Consider the following 17,370-nt stretch of genomic DNA (forward strand, 5'->3'; position numbering starts at 1 on the left):
GGTCTAAATGTTGGTTTGCTGTAAGGAACAGATGTAATTGTATTTCTTCCTTGCGTTTAAGAAAACACACAGAAATTCAGAATTGGATGGAACTTAATAGTTGTCTGATCAAGTCTCTGACTTAACTTAAACCTGATCATCATAAAAGTCAACAGCTGCTATATAAAGAATCTAATCACTTGCATAAGAATTTTTACTCCACTGAATGGATCAATAATTACTGACAAAATTCAACAATGTTCCCTAAATTAACAAATACATAGAAAAAAATGTAATAATCTGTTTCTGTTCAACTTTATTTTAATCACAGGTAGAGGGAAATAACTTTGATATAAATTCCCTTTGAATATACTCAGTTGTAACATGAACAAACCCTTACAATGAGTATTAACATCTTTCGTGAGGCAAAGAGCACATGTTCCCATCATGTTAAAGGGCCTTCAGGTTATGTTAAGTGTTCCCAGTCTCAGTTAGTTGGTGTTTCACATTTTTACGGTTCTTACACTTAAACCATTTAAGTATATCTTCATAAAAACTAATTTCCTTTGACAAATTATGCTTTAGACACACTACAAAATTCAAACACCTAAACATTTAGCCCATACTAGATAATGGATACTTTTAAATTCTGATATTGAGCCCTCTGTCTGTGTGTGCTTGGTGTGAGCAAGGAAAATGTTGCTAACCCTCCAGTGTCACCAGTTATGACCCGGAGGAGACTTAGTTGTGCCAACCAGCTCCTCTGTTTCATACTTCTCTTAATACATATTTGAATCAGATAAACTCCTAAATCTTAATATGTGAACTTATCTTCTGGCTATCAAATTAGAGCCTATTACCTTATTATGAATGAATACATGGTATCACAGGGCAGAAAATTTAAGATATATAGGGCCATTAGTCTAGTTTGTAGATGCCCAGTCTACATGAAACTAATCACTTGAGGTTCAACATCAGCTGGACATCTTACTGAATTTTTCGACCTTTCTGATGTGTTTAGGAGCTATAGTCAATAGGATCAGTCATAGGCAGGTATGTTAGTTACAAGTCTTCCATTGCTTTCTTGGCACTGTAAACCAAAGTCCATTTAAATGGTAGCAGAGAAAGCACCTTTAATAAGACACAAACATTTCATAGAATAATCACCTTTCTATATTGGGTCTGAAATGCTATTGCTGGGTTATGCTGTAGTAACAACAGTAGCCTTAAGCTTAAAGCTAGTCCTAGAAAAAAAAACTGAGAAGTTGTTCAGGAAAATACTCCACTTGTATGGGGGTGGGGGACTTAAAGGGGGAAGAGATAGGTGAACAGTTAGTTGAATGTGTATCCATATTATCTCTATCCAGAGTCCTCTCATTTTGTTAATTTCTTAGGAGTTTTAAACTTCATCCCTACCTTCCAATGGAGTGTGCAGGGTTCAGCTGACTTGAAACAAATGTCACCAACTATCAAAGGGAAACAATGTTCCTACCAGGCCTGGTCTCCTAAGAGACACTTCAGGAGTGAAAATTTCCCAGTGGCCCCTGCCTACATCTCCCACAGCTGTTTTCCCCCCACCCCCTATTGCAGAGACTTGGGTCACTATCCCTCTCCTACACCCTTAACAAAATCAAGATTCTCCAAATAATACCTGTCAATTCGTAAGAACAATTCCTCCATACCCAAAACCAGATGAGTCTCACAGATATCCCCTAAAGACCATCCAACACTTCAAACTTAGATGCTCCTCTACAGATGTCCCAAGCCCTGCATTCTCTAATAAAGGCTTATGCTGATGGTGTTCTGGTTGACTTTCTTCAACAACAATTCTGTAGGATGGTATTCAACTGGAACAAGCATGCAACATATTCATTTTATTTTAAATGTATGCATGCTCCCCCCCCCACACACACACTTTCTAATTTGGAAGGTTTTCCTAAAGTTAAAAAATTTTTAAAGCCACATATTTGGCATATTAATCACGTATGTCTTTTTATATTATAACATATCTGATTTTCCTAACGAAAATCTACTAAACCCACCTCTTCAGGCTCGATCAGTTTAAATTCCATGCCTCGCCCAGTCCAGGCAATGAAATGAGAATTTGAGGGGTCGTCGAGAAGAGCCACCAAAAACTGCCAGAGCTGAAGTGATCCCCGCCGCTGGTACGTGGGACCTTCCCGATACATTCCTGGCTCTTGTTTGATGTCCCCTAAATTAAAAAAAAATTTAAGTTTCTATTATTAGCAATATAACATCTTCAAAAATTTACATTAAGCCAGTGTTAAATGGTTAAACTACAAACACTTTATGGGTTTCTATGAAATATTTTGCCATTTAATAGAGATTTAAAATACTTAGGGGGTTGACTAGAAACCAGAAATCTGTCTAAACTTACAGACAACTGTACATAACATATAAGGGTCAAAATAAATGCATATATGTGCAGAATAAATCCATAGGTGTCATTAACTTGTTAAAATTTTGTATTGCTATTTTTTCATTGATTTCTTTAACCATCATAGCATCAAATCACACTTCTTTGCTTTTATTGTTAATGTCATTACTCACTGCTCTCAGCAACACTAAAGACAGAGGAATCAATTTTAAGCTTTGAGCTTTTTATTTGTAGAAATTAAATTCTGCAAACTACAATTTGTAAATATCTCTTTGACCTTCGCATGACAAACTTGACTATTTTAATGCAAACATGTCAAAGCAAATTTAATAACATCTTAAACTCTGAGTTAAGTAATCTGAGTTAAGTAATTTTCCTAATAAATTAGGAACATCTCAGGGGCAATTCCGGGCATGCTGGTTATCATCAATACCATCTTTCCTCCACACCTTCATATGGGCATTACCAATTTTTCAACTGGCAGCAAATGGAAATTCTCATTTTTCTTTATTTCTTGGTTTCACTCGCTTAAATTTAGCTTGCTACTCTGTTTTTAAAAGTCCAATTTTAAAATGTATACACCAGAGCTTTCAGTGAATTTATATCTTTAAGCAAGAAAGGTGTGTTACTTTTATTCGGTATTCATACATAGTGTAATAATCAATGAAGCAGATTACAGCAATAAAGATGTTACTGTTGACATTCTTTAGGCATAAATCTGGTTGGTTATCTCGGCTTTACCAAAAAAAAAACACAAAACAACAAACAAAAAACTCAGTTCATGACTACTGATTATTTACTTGTATCTCCAGCCAACGGTCTTTAACAGAGGTGGAATCAGTCCCATTGGGGATTGAATGTCTAGCACCCCACGAGCATATCATTGTTAATGCATGAATTTCTCTTCACTAAAGAAACAATTCAGACAATACATTCGAGCTGATCGACTCACACTAAGTGTGAATTATAAAACAGACCAAATCATAAGCTTTTAAAAAATCTTTCCTTTGGTCAGTAAACAGAGATACACTCCTCTTAAAATAATTACAGAAAGAACAGCACTTTAAAAACTGAAACTGAAGTACAATTATCATCAGTAGCTGCTAAAAATCGTTATGTTGTTTTGGTCTCAGCTAGGTAATACAGAAGTGTCTCTCCATATTGATTTGATGACAGTTTTATCTTTTTTATCCTTCTGAGATTTGCAAATTTTTCATGGGGGCAAATGAGCAATTATGCAGAGTGAAACACTGTCAAGTTTTATAATCTCTAGATTGCTTCTGCTTGTAAATGTGACTGACTTACTTGGCCTTTATAGAGAAAAAAAATAACCTTTTGTTATTCTTTCTTTTTGTTCCCTATTCCCTATAAACTGTAAGAATCATACTCTCTTCCAAAAAATGTTGTCTTAGTATAAAATTGAGGCATATTTACAAGTCAAGACACTTAGCTGTCCTGAACATGAGTATGACACTGGCCTGTTAGATTATATCATAATCCTGTCTATGGTTTTGAGCTTTTTTCTTCCCTACATGCCCATACTGACTACCAAGATTTCTTAAAATGTTAAGCTCACTAATACTGAACAGAACTATAAAGGTCATTCCAAGAAGTAAAGACTCGATGCTTTGTCTCAAGAGAAAAGGCTGTAATTTTAAGAATTGTGATGCTCTACTAATGGTTAAAAATAACACGGATCATGTCTCTGAGACTCAAAGCTTAAAATTGACATCTATTGTAGAATAGAGCCAAAAGAGTGACCCCTATTAGAGCTTTCACCCTGTGACCTTGAATGAATTTGGCAATTTAAAGGAAGGCAAAGGAAACCGATCTTCCCAAGACTTAGCATCCCTCTGAGAAGTGCAATAGCAGAAACCTTGAGAACAGAGGGGTTTACATGCAACTAATTAGAGATTAAGGAGCAATCTGAGCATGACTTTGCTGTTTAAATAATGACAATTAAAAACTTCTGAGAGCTACCAAGTCATTACGGCCATGATCCCCAAAGTTTGTGCAATCAGATAATCAGAGGGCCCCTGCCCGTTTCCTGTTAAACAATCAAAGCAGGAAATATGGAGACCACTCTGAAGAACCACTAAATCAATTAGCTGTTCAATTTTTACCCAACCTTTCTCTAGATGCCGACTTCTGCCACCCTGGTGGAGAAAAGAAGATTCTATCTAACCTAATACCCCTTTCTAACATCTGGGACCTTCTTAGGGCAACAGTGAGTGATATTAAAAAGGTAATGTTTTCCCAACTACCTTTCAAGCAATTACAAAGTAATGCCCCACTAGTAATGAACACCTTGCCAGAAAAAAACAAGAGGACTAGCAACCACTAACCAAACAGGCAGCTCTGTTGGTCCTGTGCTCCACAGTGCATCTTTGCATGAACAATGAAAGGAAAGAGGCCGCATGCATCATCTGTGCATCCACAGTAGCATGCTTTCTGCTCTGCTTTGTTAATTATGGAATCAGCTTTCAATAAATCTCGAACAACAGGCTGCATGTGCTCAGCAGGGCAATGGAAAGACCCCTCTTCCTCTACACAGAGCTCAGCAAGAAAGGCACTCTGGTTATATCTTTAAAATGTGATCTCTTATGGGACAAAAGAAAAAAGCTTCTAAATGGAGGCAGGAAAGAGAATTTTTAAAAGGTAAATTTAGCAAGCGTTGAGTGCCTCATAAATGAAGTGCATAGAAATCTTTACGTAGGCATGTTGACTGTTGGCAAAAGAGGAGAGAGTGATCTCTCCGCTCCCACTACAAAAAGCGAAACTGGAAGCACAATGGAAAACCTACCATCGAATTTCTCTGGGACAACACAGGTGTCATCATAAAACTGCCTGGGGCCCTTTTCAAACATACAGCCTGTGGGAGAAAATGAGATCATTTAATCATGATAGAAATGAAGCTCACAAACAATTTAAAATAGAACCATGAACACAAAACTTCAGGTAGAAAATAACTGCCATTTTTCAGCTCTGTGACCTTGGGCATAGTATTTAACTTCTGTGCCTCAGTTTCCTCATCTATAAAATGGGACTAACAATAAACCATCTACTTTATAGGTATGTTGTGAGGATCAAATAATTTAATATATACAAGTTTAGAATAGCGCCTAACACACAGTGATATATGAGACTTAGCTATTGGTGTTATTACTAACACAAGCAGAGAGCTCACATAAACACTGGAAAACCTAGGATTTGTAACATATCATCTCCTTTCCCAATTTCTTCCAAGTTATATTAATGAGATAAGAGGGAAAGCAAATGGAATTACTGATATTTGCCTTGTATTACTGCCCTGGTTTAACCCCTTACTTCCTTGGAGAAATATCTAGGCCAGCCTTCTCATGTTTTCATCTTCAACAGGCAAGGTAGTTAAAAAAAATTTTTTTAAGTTTCCTTTTTTGCTGTAAGTCCACAGGAAAAAAAGTGCAAAATAAATCGACAGCTTTTCAGAATGATGTTCTCCTGGAAATATCCTTGACTGTGGACCTTTATATAATTGTTATCTTTAATGACTAGGAAGAAATTTCATACAGTCATGGTTTTATTTCTCAACTATGTTGGTCTCTATTGTGGATACATAATATTAACAATAGTAACAATAATTGCACTGCATTTGTGCAGACTTTTGGTCTCAAGTATTTTGGATTTACCAGCTCATTATACTATCCTTTAAACACAGGGATTTACTTCTATTAATATCATTTAGACAAAACAACCAGTATTAAACCAAACCTAGAAGGATGGAGCTATGTCATCTCACTGAAAATAAATACACAGTTTACATCAAGAACCATGCACTTATTTCCAGAAATACTTTAATGTGGATGATATCCAGATAAAATCATTTTTATTCTTTCCTTTGCCGATATCAAAGCCCATTAGATCAAAGCTTTCCCACCATGGTTACCATAAACATATCCACAATAAAAACTCCCTCTTTAAAGTCCTCTCATGTGAATTTCGACTCTTAATATCTTGTCCAAAAATGTAAAATCATGGATATTTAAAAGCAAATATATTTAAATCTACTGTACTGTATTTTTAAAACATTGACTTGGAACTGTCAAGCAAAACTGAAAATTCCTCGAAGATACATTTCAGTAGAGAGCAGGAAGGTAGGGTAATCTATAAAGCACATGTTCTTTTTTAAAAGGATGTGGTTATTGGCAAAAAAGAACACAGAAATCCACGTTTCAGCTGTTTATATGCACATGACTCACTTTAACAACCAAACGCATGATATCATGACCTGAAAAATCTCCCTTTTCCTTTAAAAAGTTAAACTTTAAAAATAATGGGTTAGGAAACATAAGTAATTTTTCCCATAAGACATAATGATTAATTAAGTGACCGCATCCTCGGGATGTCTGCTGATTTTGACAATAATGGAAAACTTAACTTCTGTTCTGCTGGGATGAGCCAGGAAGCCTTCTTGCCTCATGTAGATGGAGTGGCAGCTAGGCACTTCTGCAAGAGGAAACAACACTGGTCAAGAGAAGTCAGGAGCTGGGAAACGGTGCTATCGATGAGCACAGGGCACATAAGAAAGTAACAGAAGTGGACACCCGTCTCCAAGAGGGGACCTTGTCAGCACGTGTACATTTTAGGCAGGGCCACACAAGAAATGAAAGAAAGATGGTGAACCGATTCTCCTGAGCCCACATGGGAATTCAGAGTTTTATCCACATTAATCTTGCTAAAGGCTGGCTCGACCTGCAATTCCCCACATGAACGCGGTGGTGTCCTTGAAACGGTGTCATGAGTTAAAAATATGTTTCAGGCCATTTATGGAATACATGTTTATATCCCACGGCACTCAAAGCAAAACTCAACAAAAACTAATTCATAGCTTATTTCATGAACACTTGGATAGAGATTACTATGGAAAGACGAAATTGCTAAACCTCTTAACGTTACTCCAGCCCTTTAAGGTGATTACTTAGTTTTTTCTCCCCGGATAAAAGCATGACTGGCTTGTCATTTTCTGAAGCATGCAGATCATATTCAAAACCAATGAGGCTATAAAACTGAAATCCAAAATTTCATAGCAAACACCATTATTACCCAAAGAGTGAGGCCTTCCTTATGTGATCATGTTAACTCATCGCTGAGAAAATAAACTTGGTTAATGGTTAAACTTGAGTCATACTGATAGTTATGCATTTAATATGTTTAGTAGCTGAGACATGGAGAAAAGGAAAGGAATATGAATTATGAGACAGATTAAAATTCAAGTCCTTCATTTACTACTAATTAAGCTACGTACTTTAGGCACACCATTTGTGCTTATATTTCCATAAAATAAAGGGTTGGGTCAGGTATTATCTAAATTCTGTCCCCAGTTCTTTGATTCTGAATATGGAAGTTCACTTAAATAATCACAGGGGGATACTGGTGAAACCGAAGAAGTTTAAACTTCAGGACCCTGTACTTTCCAGGGTCTCTTCTAAGCCTGAACCTAACGTTTTATAAGCAGTTTCCTTCTCTTTTACTTTAAGAAGATTCCCCAAATTCTGTAAGTTTCGGTTTCCACAAACCTGGCCCAAAACTGCATATAACATACATAGTTTTAATAGGCAGGTATCAATACATGGGATCAAGTTAATTCTATCTTCTGTAGGCAATACTAATATTTGTTAAAACAACATATACAAAAATAAATCGAGAAAATCTACAAAAGTGTGCGACTTAATATAAGAATATGTCCTCTTTTCTACCACCTGTAGTAAGCAAACAACCTAACAAGTAATAAAGAACATTTAAATGGATTGGAATCTAAAGACTCTTATCTCCTTTTAACTATCCATCTGTACACTTTCAAGTTGTAGATAATTAGCACTACTTGGCCCAAATGTGATCTTTCATCGGTCTTGAATGTTCCATTTTTAAAGTCTATCTGATTTATTTTTAAATTTGTGCGGTGATGAACGTCAACCAAAACACGAGGGGTTTGTGTGTTTTTTCCACAGAAAAAAGTTTGTTGCATGTGGTTTTAATCAAAAATGTTTTAACGACAACCCATAATAGCAATAACATTTAAAAGTACGTGGGAATCAAGAACCTACAAGTTGAAGAGAGTAAAAAACTCCTTATCAAACACTTTGTTACCCCACGCCTTCTTTATATAAAGTATTAGGCGGCACACAATCCTGACCCCTACCAAAGGCAGTCACCTGGTTTCCTATTATCAGATTTATAACAGGTGGCAGTGTAGTTCATCTTTTGGGTTACCAAATAGCAATACATTTTATCCCGACTTTTTAACCAATGGTACCTCAATGTAATTTTTAATGTTATTTTGATTTATTGCAGGCATAAAGTCCCTCCAAGCAGCTGGACCTGGAGGGGACAGTGTTAGAGACTCTGCCATCAGCTCAGCAGATGCTCGGAGGCAAGCATTTTGTTGTACCAATGTTGACACCCTGCCACAAAATACTTTTACTGACGCTGCCCAGCTGGAGTGTGGCTGCAAAAACAGCTGGCTGGCTCTGGAGGCAGCCAGAGGAAAACATATAGGCTAAACTCTATTACATATAAGCCTGTGACTAAATGCGGTCTTTCCTCCCCAGGGGGGAGGAGGAAAGAGAGAGAGAAAAAAAATGCAGGCATTTCTAAGAAAACCACTACTCAGAGTTGAAAGAATATCTTATAAAAGCGCTCTAAAATAATATAAAATAAGCATAATCCTGGAAAACTAGACATTTAACATCAGAGATAAGATTTGATGGGTAATTTTACTAACACTCACGTGTGTATTGAACTGGCTGCTTTCTTGATTCTGGTGACTTACTCTGTAATAGTTATTAGTCTATGATGTTTAAAGTATACTGGTTTTAAATATAATAAATTAATGACTTATGATATGCCTAAAGCCAGGCCCTCCGTTACATTTCCGAAGGCCCAATTTGTGTTCTAATTTATAAAAAACAAAAAGCATTGTGTGGCAATTTAGAAAAAAATTCATAAGAGAATATAACTGTGTTTTTGCCAGCTCTTCATACTACTTATTATACCCTAGAGTGAATAAAATTAACATCCTGCTCTTAAAATCGAGACGCTCGGCTACCATTGTTTAAATCCAGTCTATCTTTAAAATCGGTGTCTTTTATATGGTCCAGGGAAGCCTGAAAAAATATGGTTAAGAGGAGTTTTTCCCCCCTAAAGTAACTAAAGTCATGTTATCCTAAAGTGATATCAGTTAATTTATGACTGTCAGAGTAGGTCAGACTCTAATCAAATTGTAGAAACATTTCCAAAGTGATTATTCAATCAAATGACTAACATGGTTAATTAGGAGCCATAAACATTGCTCTGAAGTTCATCAAAGTAATGACTTGCCCAGAAAAATTACTGCTAATTAAATTGCCTGCTGCTTTCATTTCTACCTTATCTAATAAAAAATCCAGCCAATGAAGTTTGGCATTACATTTTAACTTCTGCTAAATGCTCATCTAAGATCCCAACTAGCTCAGCGGCGACTTCAAAGGCAAATGTTTCGTGGCAGGGAGGGGAGGCATTGCACATGCATTCGCTTGTATTTTTCTATGGAATGAAACTCCCGAAATTCAACAACAACGAGCTGTAGTTTTAACCTGTGCACAACTGTTAAGATGACAGCATTTTTACATTGTTCTTGTCCATAGATTATACGCTTAGGATCATTATTACAGCACAGTGACTCCAGACGTGTATCTTGCCATCTAACAGACATGGTTTTCAATCTCCATTCTGACATTTCAGGGTAGTATGACATTTGGTTAGTTATTTAGCATCTCTAACTCTCAACCTCCACATCTGTAAAATGGGGATAATTGTGGTATCTTTCAAAGGGTTGTTGGGAGGATCATATGGCATAATTTTGGGCAACATTTCATCCAGTATCTGCAAACAGTGAGGATTCAACATATGGTACTTATTACTAATAAAAGAATCTATTTTTAAGTGAACCTCACAGGGGTTTGAACTGAATGAACCACAGTACTTGAAACTAGAAATCATTATGTATCACAATTATTTTTATATCTTGATTTGCTGTGCTAAAATTAAATCACCTATCTATTGAGATAATTGATTTATTGCTTATTAGGGTACTTATTCTGTAATATTCTTCACAAATCTAGTAACCAATGATATTTAAAATATATTTATTTCAAATTCATTATAACTTTATTATTTATAAGATTTAGATGAGAATCTCCATTACATCTAAAAAACTTGGAGACACCTCTTTTTTTAAGTTTATTTTTATTGTTGAAAGTATTACAGATGTCCCCTTTTCCCCCCCACTGATGCCCTCTACCTGGCATCCACCTCTGCCCTCTCAGGACTTCTCCACAATGTTGTCTGTGTCCATAGGTCAAGCATATATACATATTAGTTTTTCGCTTCCCCCTCCCACTCCTCACCCCCACCCTTCCTCTGATGGCGGTACCTCTTTTAAGCTTCTTTTTACAGTAATACTTCTTGATATTGGTACTAAATAACTCTGGTTTAAAAGTTTTCAATTCAATCTGTAAATTGAATTATGCAAATTTAATTTAAGACAAAGGATTTTTTATTATTTTGAAACTTATGGGTCAAATTGCTCTACAACATGACATTAGCACTGGGCCAAATCAGCTTGCAGAAACTAACTGCCTGTAATTTGTCACAGATGAGTTCATGGTGATGAAAGCTGATCTAATATGCTGCAAAAATTTAAAGCAGAAAAACTGTAGTCACTTGAATACACTAGTCAGTGTAGAGGAAGTTAAGAAGAAAAGTAAACTAACACTCCCAACGACCCGATTTGACTAGTCTTCATCTGTAGTAACACTGTTAAAATTCTCTTTAGATTAAGATATGCAGGTCTGAAACGAAGCTGGTTTCTCTGTCTCTTGACTTGCATTGTAAAGCTGAACTGGGAAACATAATACTGATTTGGGAAGCTGTCCCAAGCGTTTGACCACAAAGTGTAGCTTTGAATTTGCACATGTAATACTGTTAGGCAGTGCTCTCATATGCTAACTTGCTGTCCAGTAATACAGAATGAAGGTTTCCTCTCAGGGCATGGCTTGCCTAAAGTTTCTAGGAGCAAATCAGGCCAGATTAGAGAGAAAATATTTGTCACAACCATCTGTTGAAATTGGTTGTTATCAAAAAGTACACCAATCTGGCTATATTTCAGATTGTAAACTCTGAACAAGGGGGGAAAACACCTCCATTTCATTTGATGCTTCTGTTTACATTCCTGTAGCAATAACCAGTGTGATAACTTAAGCGTAGCAAGTCTATAAGAGTAAATGAGAAATTCCAGCACAACAGGAGTAAGTGTAATGTAGTTTAACGAGATTTTGCTTTCATGTGTGTATGCAAAGCAAAGATAGATGGAGTATACACTTAACTCACTGAGGAGGTGACAAAATCAGAACCTAAACTTGTGTCTTGTACATTGATGGTGGAGGAAAATTTCGTGCATTGAATGCCCAGAGCCAAAATGTGTGTGTTGAAACATATCTCAAATTATCAGGTACTTGGTGAAAAATGAATGTATGTGCAATTGTGCATATGTGTGTGTATTTTGATGTATATATTGGAGCTTTAACAAGTTTTTCAAAAGCATGCATTTATTATCTAAAGAAATATTGAGTTGTATTGAGAACTAATTAATGACACCAATCTCATTCAAGATGAGCACTATGGCATACTGTGCCAAAATTTTATTTGTTAAACTTTATATTTTACAGTTTTGTTTTTCTCGTTTCCCTGCAATCTGACTGACAGTTTAATGTTTAAAATCCAAAGGTTTTCTAGAGTACATAAATAATATGAGCTTTATGAAGATATGTTTCAATGCAAATGCATTCACAGACATCCTGGTATAGCATCCTTTACTCCGCATTTCCACCTGCCACATGAATAGACTTCATGTAGCTCATTGAGAAGACTTTATTTTATAATGTTTCCTGAAAAGGGTGCTAAAGGGGGATAATTTTTTATACCATATAATCCCTCTATAATATATCAAACCTAAAAATAAGTAACTCTAAAAATAAGGCCCAATATTAGTATGTCTGGATTTACCTGAGAAATAAAGCAAGTGTGACACCAAAATAGTCACATTTTATGAGGCCTATGTGTTGTCAGTCACAAAAGCGTTATGTGAATATAATATCTCATGGGCAGAAGTCAGAAAGTTAGAGGTGGCTGAACTCTCAAGAGGGTGATGAATTTAGTATGACTTCATTCACACTGAGATGGGATCTTTCTCATTAGGATTGTAGTAAACTGTGAATACATAAAATCCACAGAGAAATCGCTTCCACCACAGCTCAGAGGTACTGACTCCACTGCTGACAGATTGGAGGAAGAAAGAACCACAGGAGTCTTTATATTTCTACATGGCATTTGCAAAATCTTAAAAAAGAAAAAAAAAAAGGAATGCTGTTATCTGTATTCAGATGCTTTTAAAACTTAAAGACTACATCACTTGAAATAACAGTGTAGAAATTTACTTCTAAAACCCCAAACTTCTTGTAAGCATCTGGGGGTTTTTTTTGGAGGGGCGGGGAACAGTATCCTGTACAAATAATGACCAGATTTAAAAAGCTTAGTTTATGTGATCTAATAGGCTCACAATTTTACAAGTTTGACAAGGTTTTATTAAGTTAAGGTTTTATTAAGTTCAAGTTTAAAATAAAGTTGAAGTGATAGGAAACATACGCACAACTGTAACTGACTATTTGTTAGATACTGGTGTACTCTGAGAATGAACAGACGTTTTAAAGAAAATATGAGAAAACATGCCATCAGCTGCCAAAATGGGCCACGAAAGATTTCTAAACTGGATGAAGTTTTAATGTTGAGCTTTAATACGGAATCTTTCACCTTCTAGAATCTACATGATTTGAAACAAATACATCATGGATTGTTCTGTCTTCTCAGTTTCATCTCTCCTAAGATCACCACACTATTCAGACGATTTATTCCACTGGCTTCGTACATGAATAATACTAGTAAGAAGTTCAGTATGACTGGTTCATTATCAGAAACACCATACTAGTACATATCCTGTTTGCCTTGCACAGTGATTGTTTTAACATTAAGAACATGGCTCTTATTTTCTCTTATGTCTTTTAGCCCCCCCCTCCCCCCCGGGGTATGTATTTATAAATATTAGACATAATGGCATCTTATTTAAGGACTAGCAGTCTTTGAGGGTATCTCTAGAAGTCAAGATAAAATCATAAAGACAGAATCCTTTACTATTGTCACTTTCTCTAATACTATATTAGTACCTTTACAAATATCATCATATTTCATCCTTACAAAAACAGGAAAGTATGAGAATTATTGGGTTCTTTTCATAAATAAGGAAACTGACAATAAAAGAAGTAACAAAGCGTGTTCAAGATGACACAGGAAATAGACGTCAGGCCCAGGATTCAGTGTAATATTGCCGGTGTCATTCAGAGTGGGTGGTTTTATTTTTTAATGCTAACAATAACAAAACATGTGGATGAGGCCGTGAACGGTGCCAGCCCGATGAATGGAGCATTCACAGACACTTCTCTACACTTAAGAGAAAAGTAAATAAATCACAATAACACATGCTTGTGTCTTTCCGTTTTGTTTTGTTTGTCTTTCACGTGTATCTTCCAATATCTATCCTTGTCAAATTTCCCAGAATTAGGAACAATCAGCTCGAAAATTCACACACACGCCAACAACATGTGATAAAAGTAATAATGATCTATTTACTCTGACAAAAATCCCTTGGAAAAGGTTTCAATTAGGTTTTTCATACGTAAGGTTAAAGTAGTTATTAAAGAAAAAGTCTCCCTTTTTCTCTAAACTATTAAGTAGTTGACTCACTTAAGTAGAGAAATCGTTCGAGTGTAAAAAAATTCTACAATAATTTTCTAAATCTAAAATATAGCCTTTTAAGAAATAAATAATATTTATCTCCGTACTCCTGTTCACATTCATGAAATACACACACACACGAAGAGATCCAAATAAGCACCCTTGAACTTTTATTTCATTTCAAATCTCACTTGCACGTATAAAAACAACTGTCTGTTCATTTCATCCACGCGCAGTAAACAGTTCTGGGCCTAAGCATCCCGATTGCTTTCTTTAAAAAGAAACCAAAATTCTCACACTATGAAAGGACACTCCCTTCCCCCTTTTAATTCCCCCTTTTTTCAAGCCAGTACAACTCCAAGCAGATTAGCCCTCCCTTCCCCCTTTCCTGCCTGTAAAATCCAAGTTAGACAAACACTGTGCGGCTGAAATGACATATTTGAATGGAATTCAGACCCACCAGTTCCTGTTTATGTTTCTGATTTGCGAGTGTTGTCTTCGCATTCACTATACATTAGGAACCCTGCAGGGCCATAAACAGCGTCGGGTTACACGCAGGCAGGACCAATGAGCATTAATCATTCCTTCCAGTCCACTGGCAAAAGCAGCAGCTGATGGAACACTACGCCCTTCAGCTCGGCATAAATGAACATTCCAGAGAAAGAGAGTGAGTGCCTGTGTGTGTTTCCTTTCAGTCTCCATTTTATGAATGAAACTCCAGGCTCTATAGAGTCCATTCATGGAGGAGAAATGCTTACAGGGTTCTGCCCCTAGGGATCAATCCGTCATGGGCAAAACTGATGTGATTGGTTTAAGACAGCCCTCAGCCTTCCATTACTGACTTAAATGCAGTCCCTGTCCATTTGACCTGTGTTAATGCATAAAGAGTAAATCCAGACCATAGTCTCAATTCTCAAATCAAATCACTAGCCAATGCCACTTACTGTAACTGTAGATTTAGAGCATATTGAAGTATTTCTTAGAAAAACTGATATAGTAGACCCCAGGACTGTTTTGGGAGATTCGCTACTTTAACTCAGAAACGAATGAAGAAAAACCATACTGGATAGGCTAAGCAATAAAATTTAAAAAAAGTTAAATTGCAAAGCCAATCCATGGCCTCTATTATCGTAACAAAATCAATTAGGAAGACATCACTGTCACTTTTGACAATTGAAGCACCTCAGAATCAGAGATTAAGTGATCTCCTAGTCCACAAATCACTGGCCTAGTAAAAGAAAATTCTCTTTAGATGTTAGAGAAACAGATGAGATGTTAACATTTTCTGTAGGATCAACAGCTCATTCCTTAAATTCCCCAAAGATCCTCCCTCCACTTGGCTTTCTTGAAGCATTAGTTTTAAAGTTAGGAGAAGGGAAAAAGAGCTGCCATGTTTCAGGACGAAATATGGCCATAAGCAAATGACGCTTAGTAATTAACGGGACAGGGCCGAGGCTCAGCATTCGGGAGTGTCACATACCAGGTACAAAAAGCCACAGTTCACAGAAACATAACCATCACTGTTCTAGAAATTACTATACATGGTCAGTCATACTTCAAAATATCTTCAGTTTTAAGGAGGAAAAAAAGCTATTTCTGAGCAATTACAGGAATGATTTGTGAAGAGTCAGCCCTGTACTAAATACTATTAAACATGTAGTAAGTTTTATTAGCCATCTGTAACTTGATCCTTGACTACAGAGGAGAGAAAACACTTCTCTTCCAGTGACCTGAAGCCATATGGGAAAACAGTTGCAGTCAACAATCCCATTTATATATCTCCACACTCTCTTTCATGGGATCTTTACCATGTCCACAGCAAAAGGAATGAAAAGAAACATGAAAGACGTCTGTTCTTTGGTTTTAAACTTGTGAAGGATTGTCTACAATGGCGTTATGACAATGTAATATTTATCTTCCAGTTTCTAGTATCTGGTAAATAAAATGGCAGAGAATAAAGTCACCACCATATTTTGCTTTGTTCAAAGTTAAAATGCTTGACCCAACCAGGTGGGGAGATGATAGGGCATCCTGCAATCTAGCACCCTGAAAAGATACGGAACAGGGCAAGGCCAATGGAGAGCGAGCATGCACTGAATTACTAATTCCTAAACAATATTCTTTTAGAAAAACTCCAGTATTCGTTTAAGGATTGCTTCTTGAGGTGGTTCAATGATACGTAAATAAAAACTGCTGAAATAAAGCATAATGTTTTCAAATGTAGTATTTCCTATTTTTAAAAACTAGGTGATAATTATCGGTCATGGGGCCTTCCATTCTGAAAAGGAGAAGCTGTTAGTTGATGGCAGGCCTGGAGGTTCAAAATAAATATCAGTAGACTTCTCTTCCCTTTTTTCCATCTGCTTTAATTAGCATTTTTCAAAAATTTCCTTTGGTAATCACTGCATTCCTTGTGTTTTTTGAACAATATTTCTGGTTGATTATACATGTGTAATGCAATTGTACTAGAAAATATGCACGAGTTCAATTCCCCTACAATATATCTCCTCTTATAAGTAAATAAGAAATTATTTTTAAACATTATATACCCTGATGACAGGATTTCTGAGAGATTACTATAGCAACAGTAGTAACAATCATAATGATAACAGTTTAGAGATTAACTACTGGGTGATTTCAGCCTTCTGAATTGTGTTGTTTGTTTTAGTTTTGTGCATGTTGAGTCAGCTGATTGAGGCCCTCGCAGGGCCTCCCCAAACACATAAAGCACTACTTATTCATGTCTGTGTGGCTGCAGAGGAACAATCATGTTCTTCTCGCTCTGTTATCCACTGATCGCATCCTAAAACTTTCACTTTAAAACCATTTATGAACCCTGTACAATGGGAATCCCAGGCAATGCTGGCTAGAAGCAACATTGGAAATTATTTCCTCACTTTCCCTGCTACTCCATGCCTACAGTGAGTACCCACCAACACAGCACAACACAGAATCGCATTTACAACACAAAACGTCTCACTGGCCACTGCAGAAAGCCATGGCTATTTAACTCTCTTGACTAAGATGCCAGCTTGGGACTATGTGAGTACCAAAGACACTGGTCAGCTCTAACAGATGAAAAATGAAAAATATTCTTCGTTTTAACATATTTCACATGAGTGTTTATTTCA

The 17,370-nt window shown here is 36.4% G+C and overlaps 1 protein-coding gene across 8 annotated transcripts in view; it reads right to left on the reverse strand.

Moving 5' to 3' along the window:
* ETV1 (ETS variant transcription factor 1) overlaps positions 1 to 17,370 on the reverse strand; it is an 88,026-nt gene that overhangs the window by 10,895 nt on the left and 59,761 nt on the right. For all 8 annotated transcript variants that reach the window (XM_081147450.1, XM_081147445.1, XM_081147447.1 and 5 more), the window contains 3 exons: positions 6,794 to 6,862; positions 5,181 to 5,249; positions 2,022 to 2,191 (listed from right to left, as the gene is read on the reverse strand). In XM_081147450.1, coding sequence (XP_081003576.1) covers positions 2,022 to 2,191; positions 5,181 to 5,249; positions 6,794 to 6,862 — 308 coding nt within the window. The remainder of the gene's footprint in view (positions 1 to 2,021; positions 2,192 to 5,180; positions 5,250 to 6,793; positions 6,863 to 17,370) is intronic.

The sequence above is a fragment of the Miniopterus schreibersii genome, assembly GCF_964146895.1.
Source record: "Miniopterus schreibersii genome assembly, chromosome: 9".
Taxonomy (NCBI): Eukaryota; Metazoa; Chordata; class Mammalia; order Chiroptera; family Miniopteridae; genus Miniopterus; species Miniopterus schreibersii.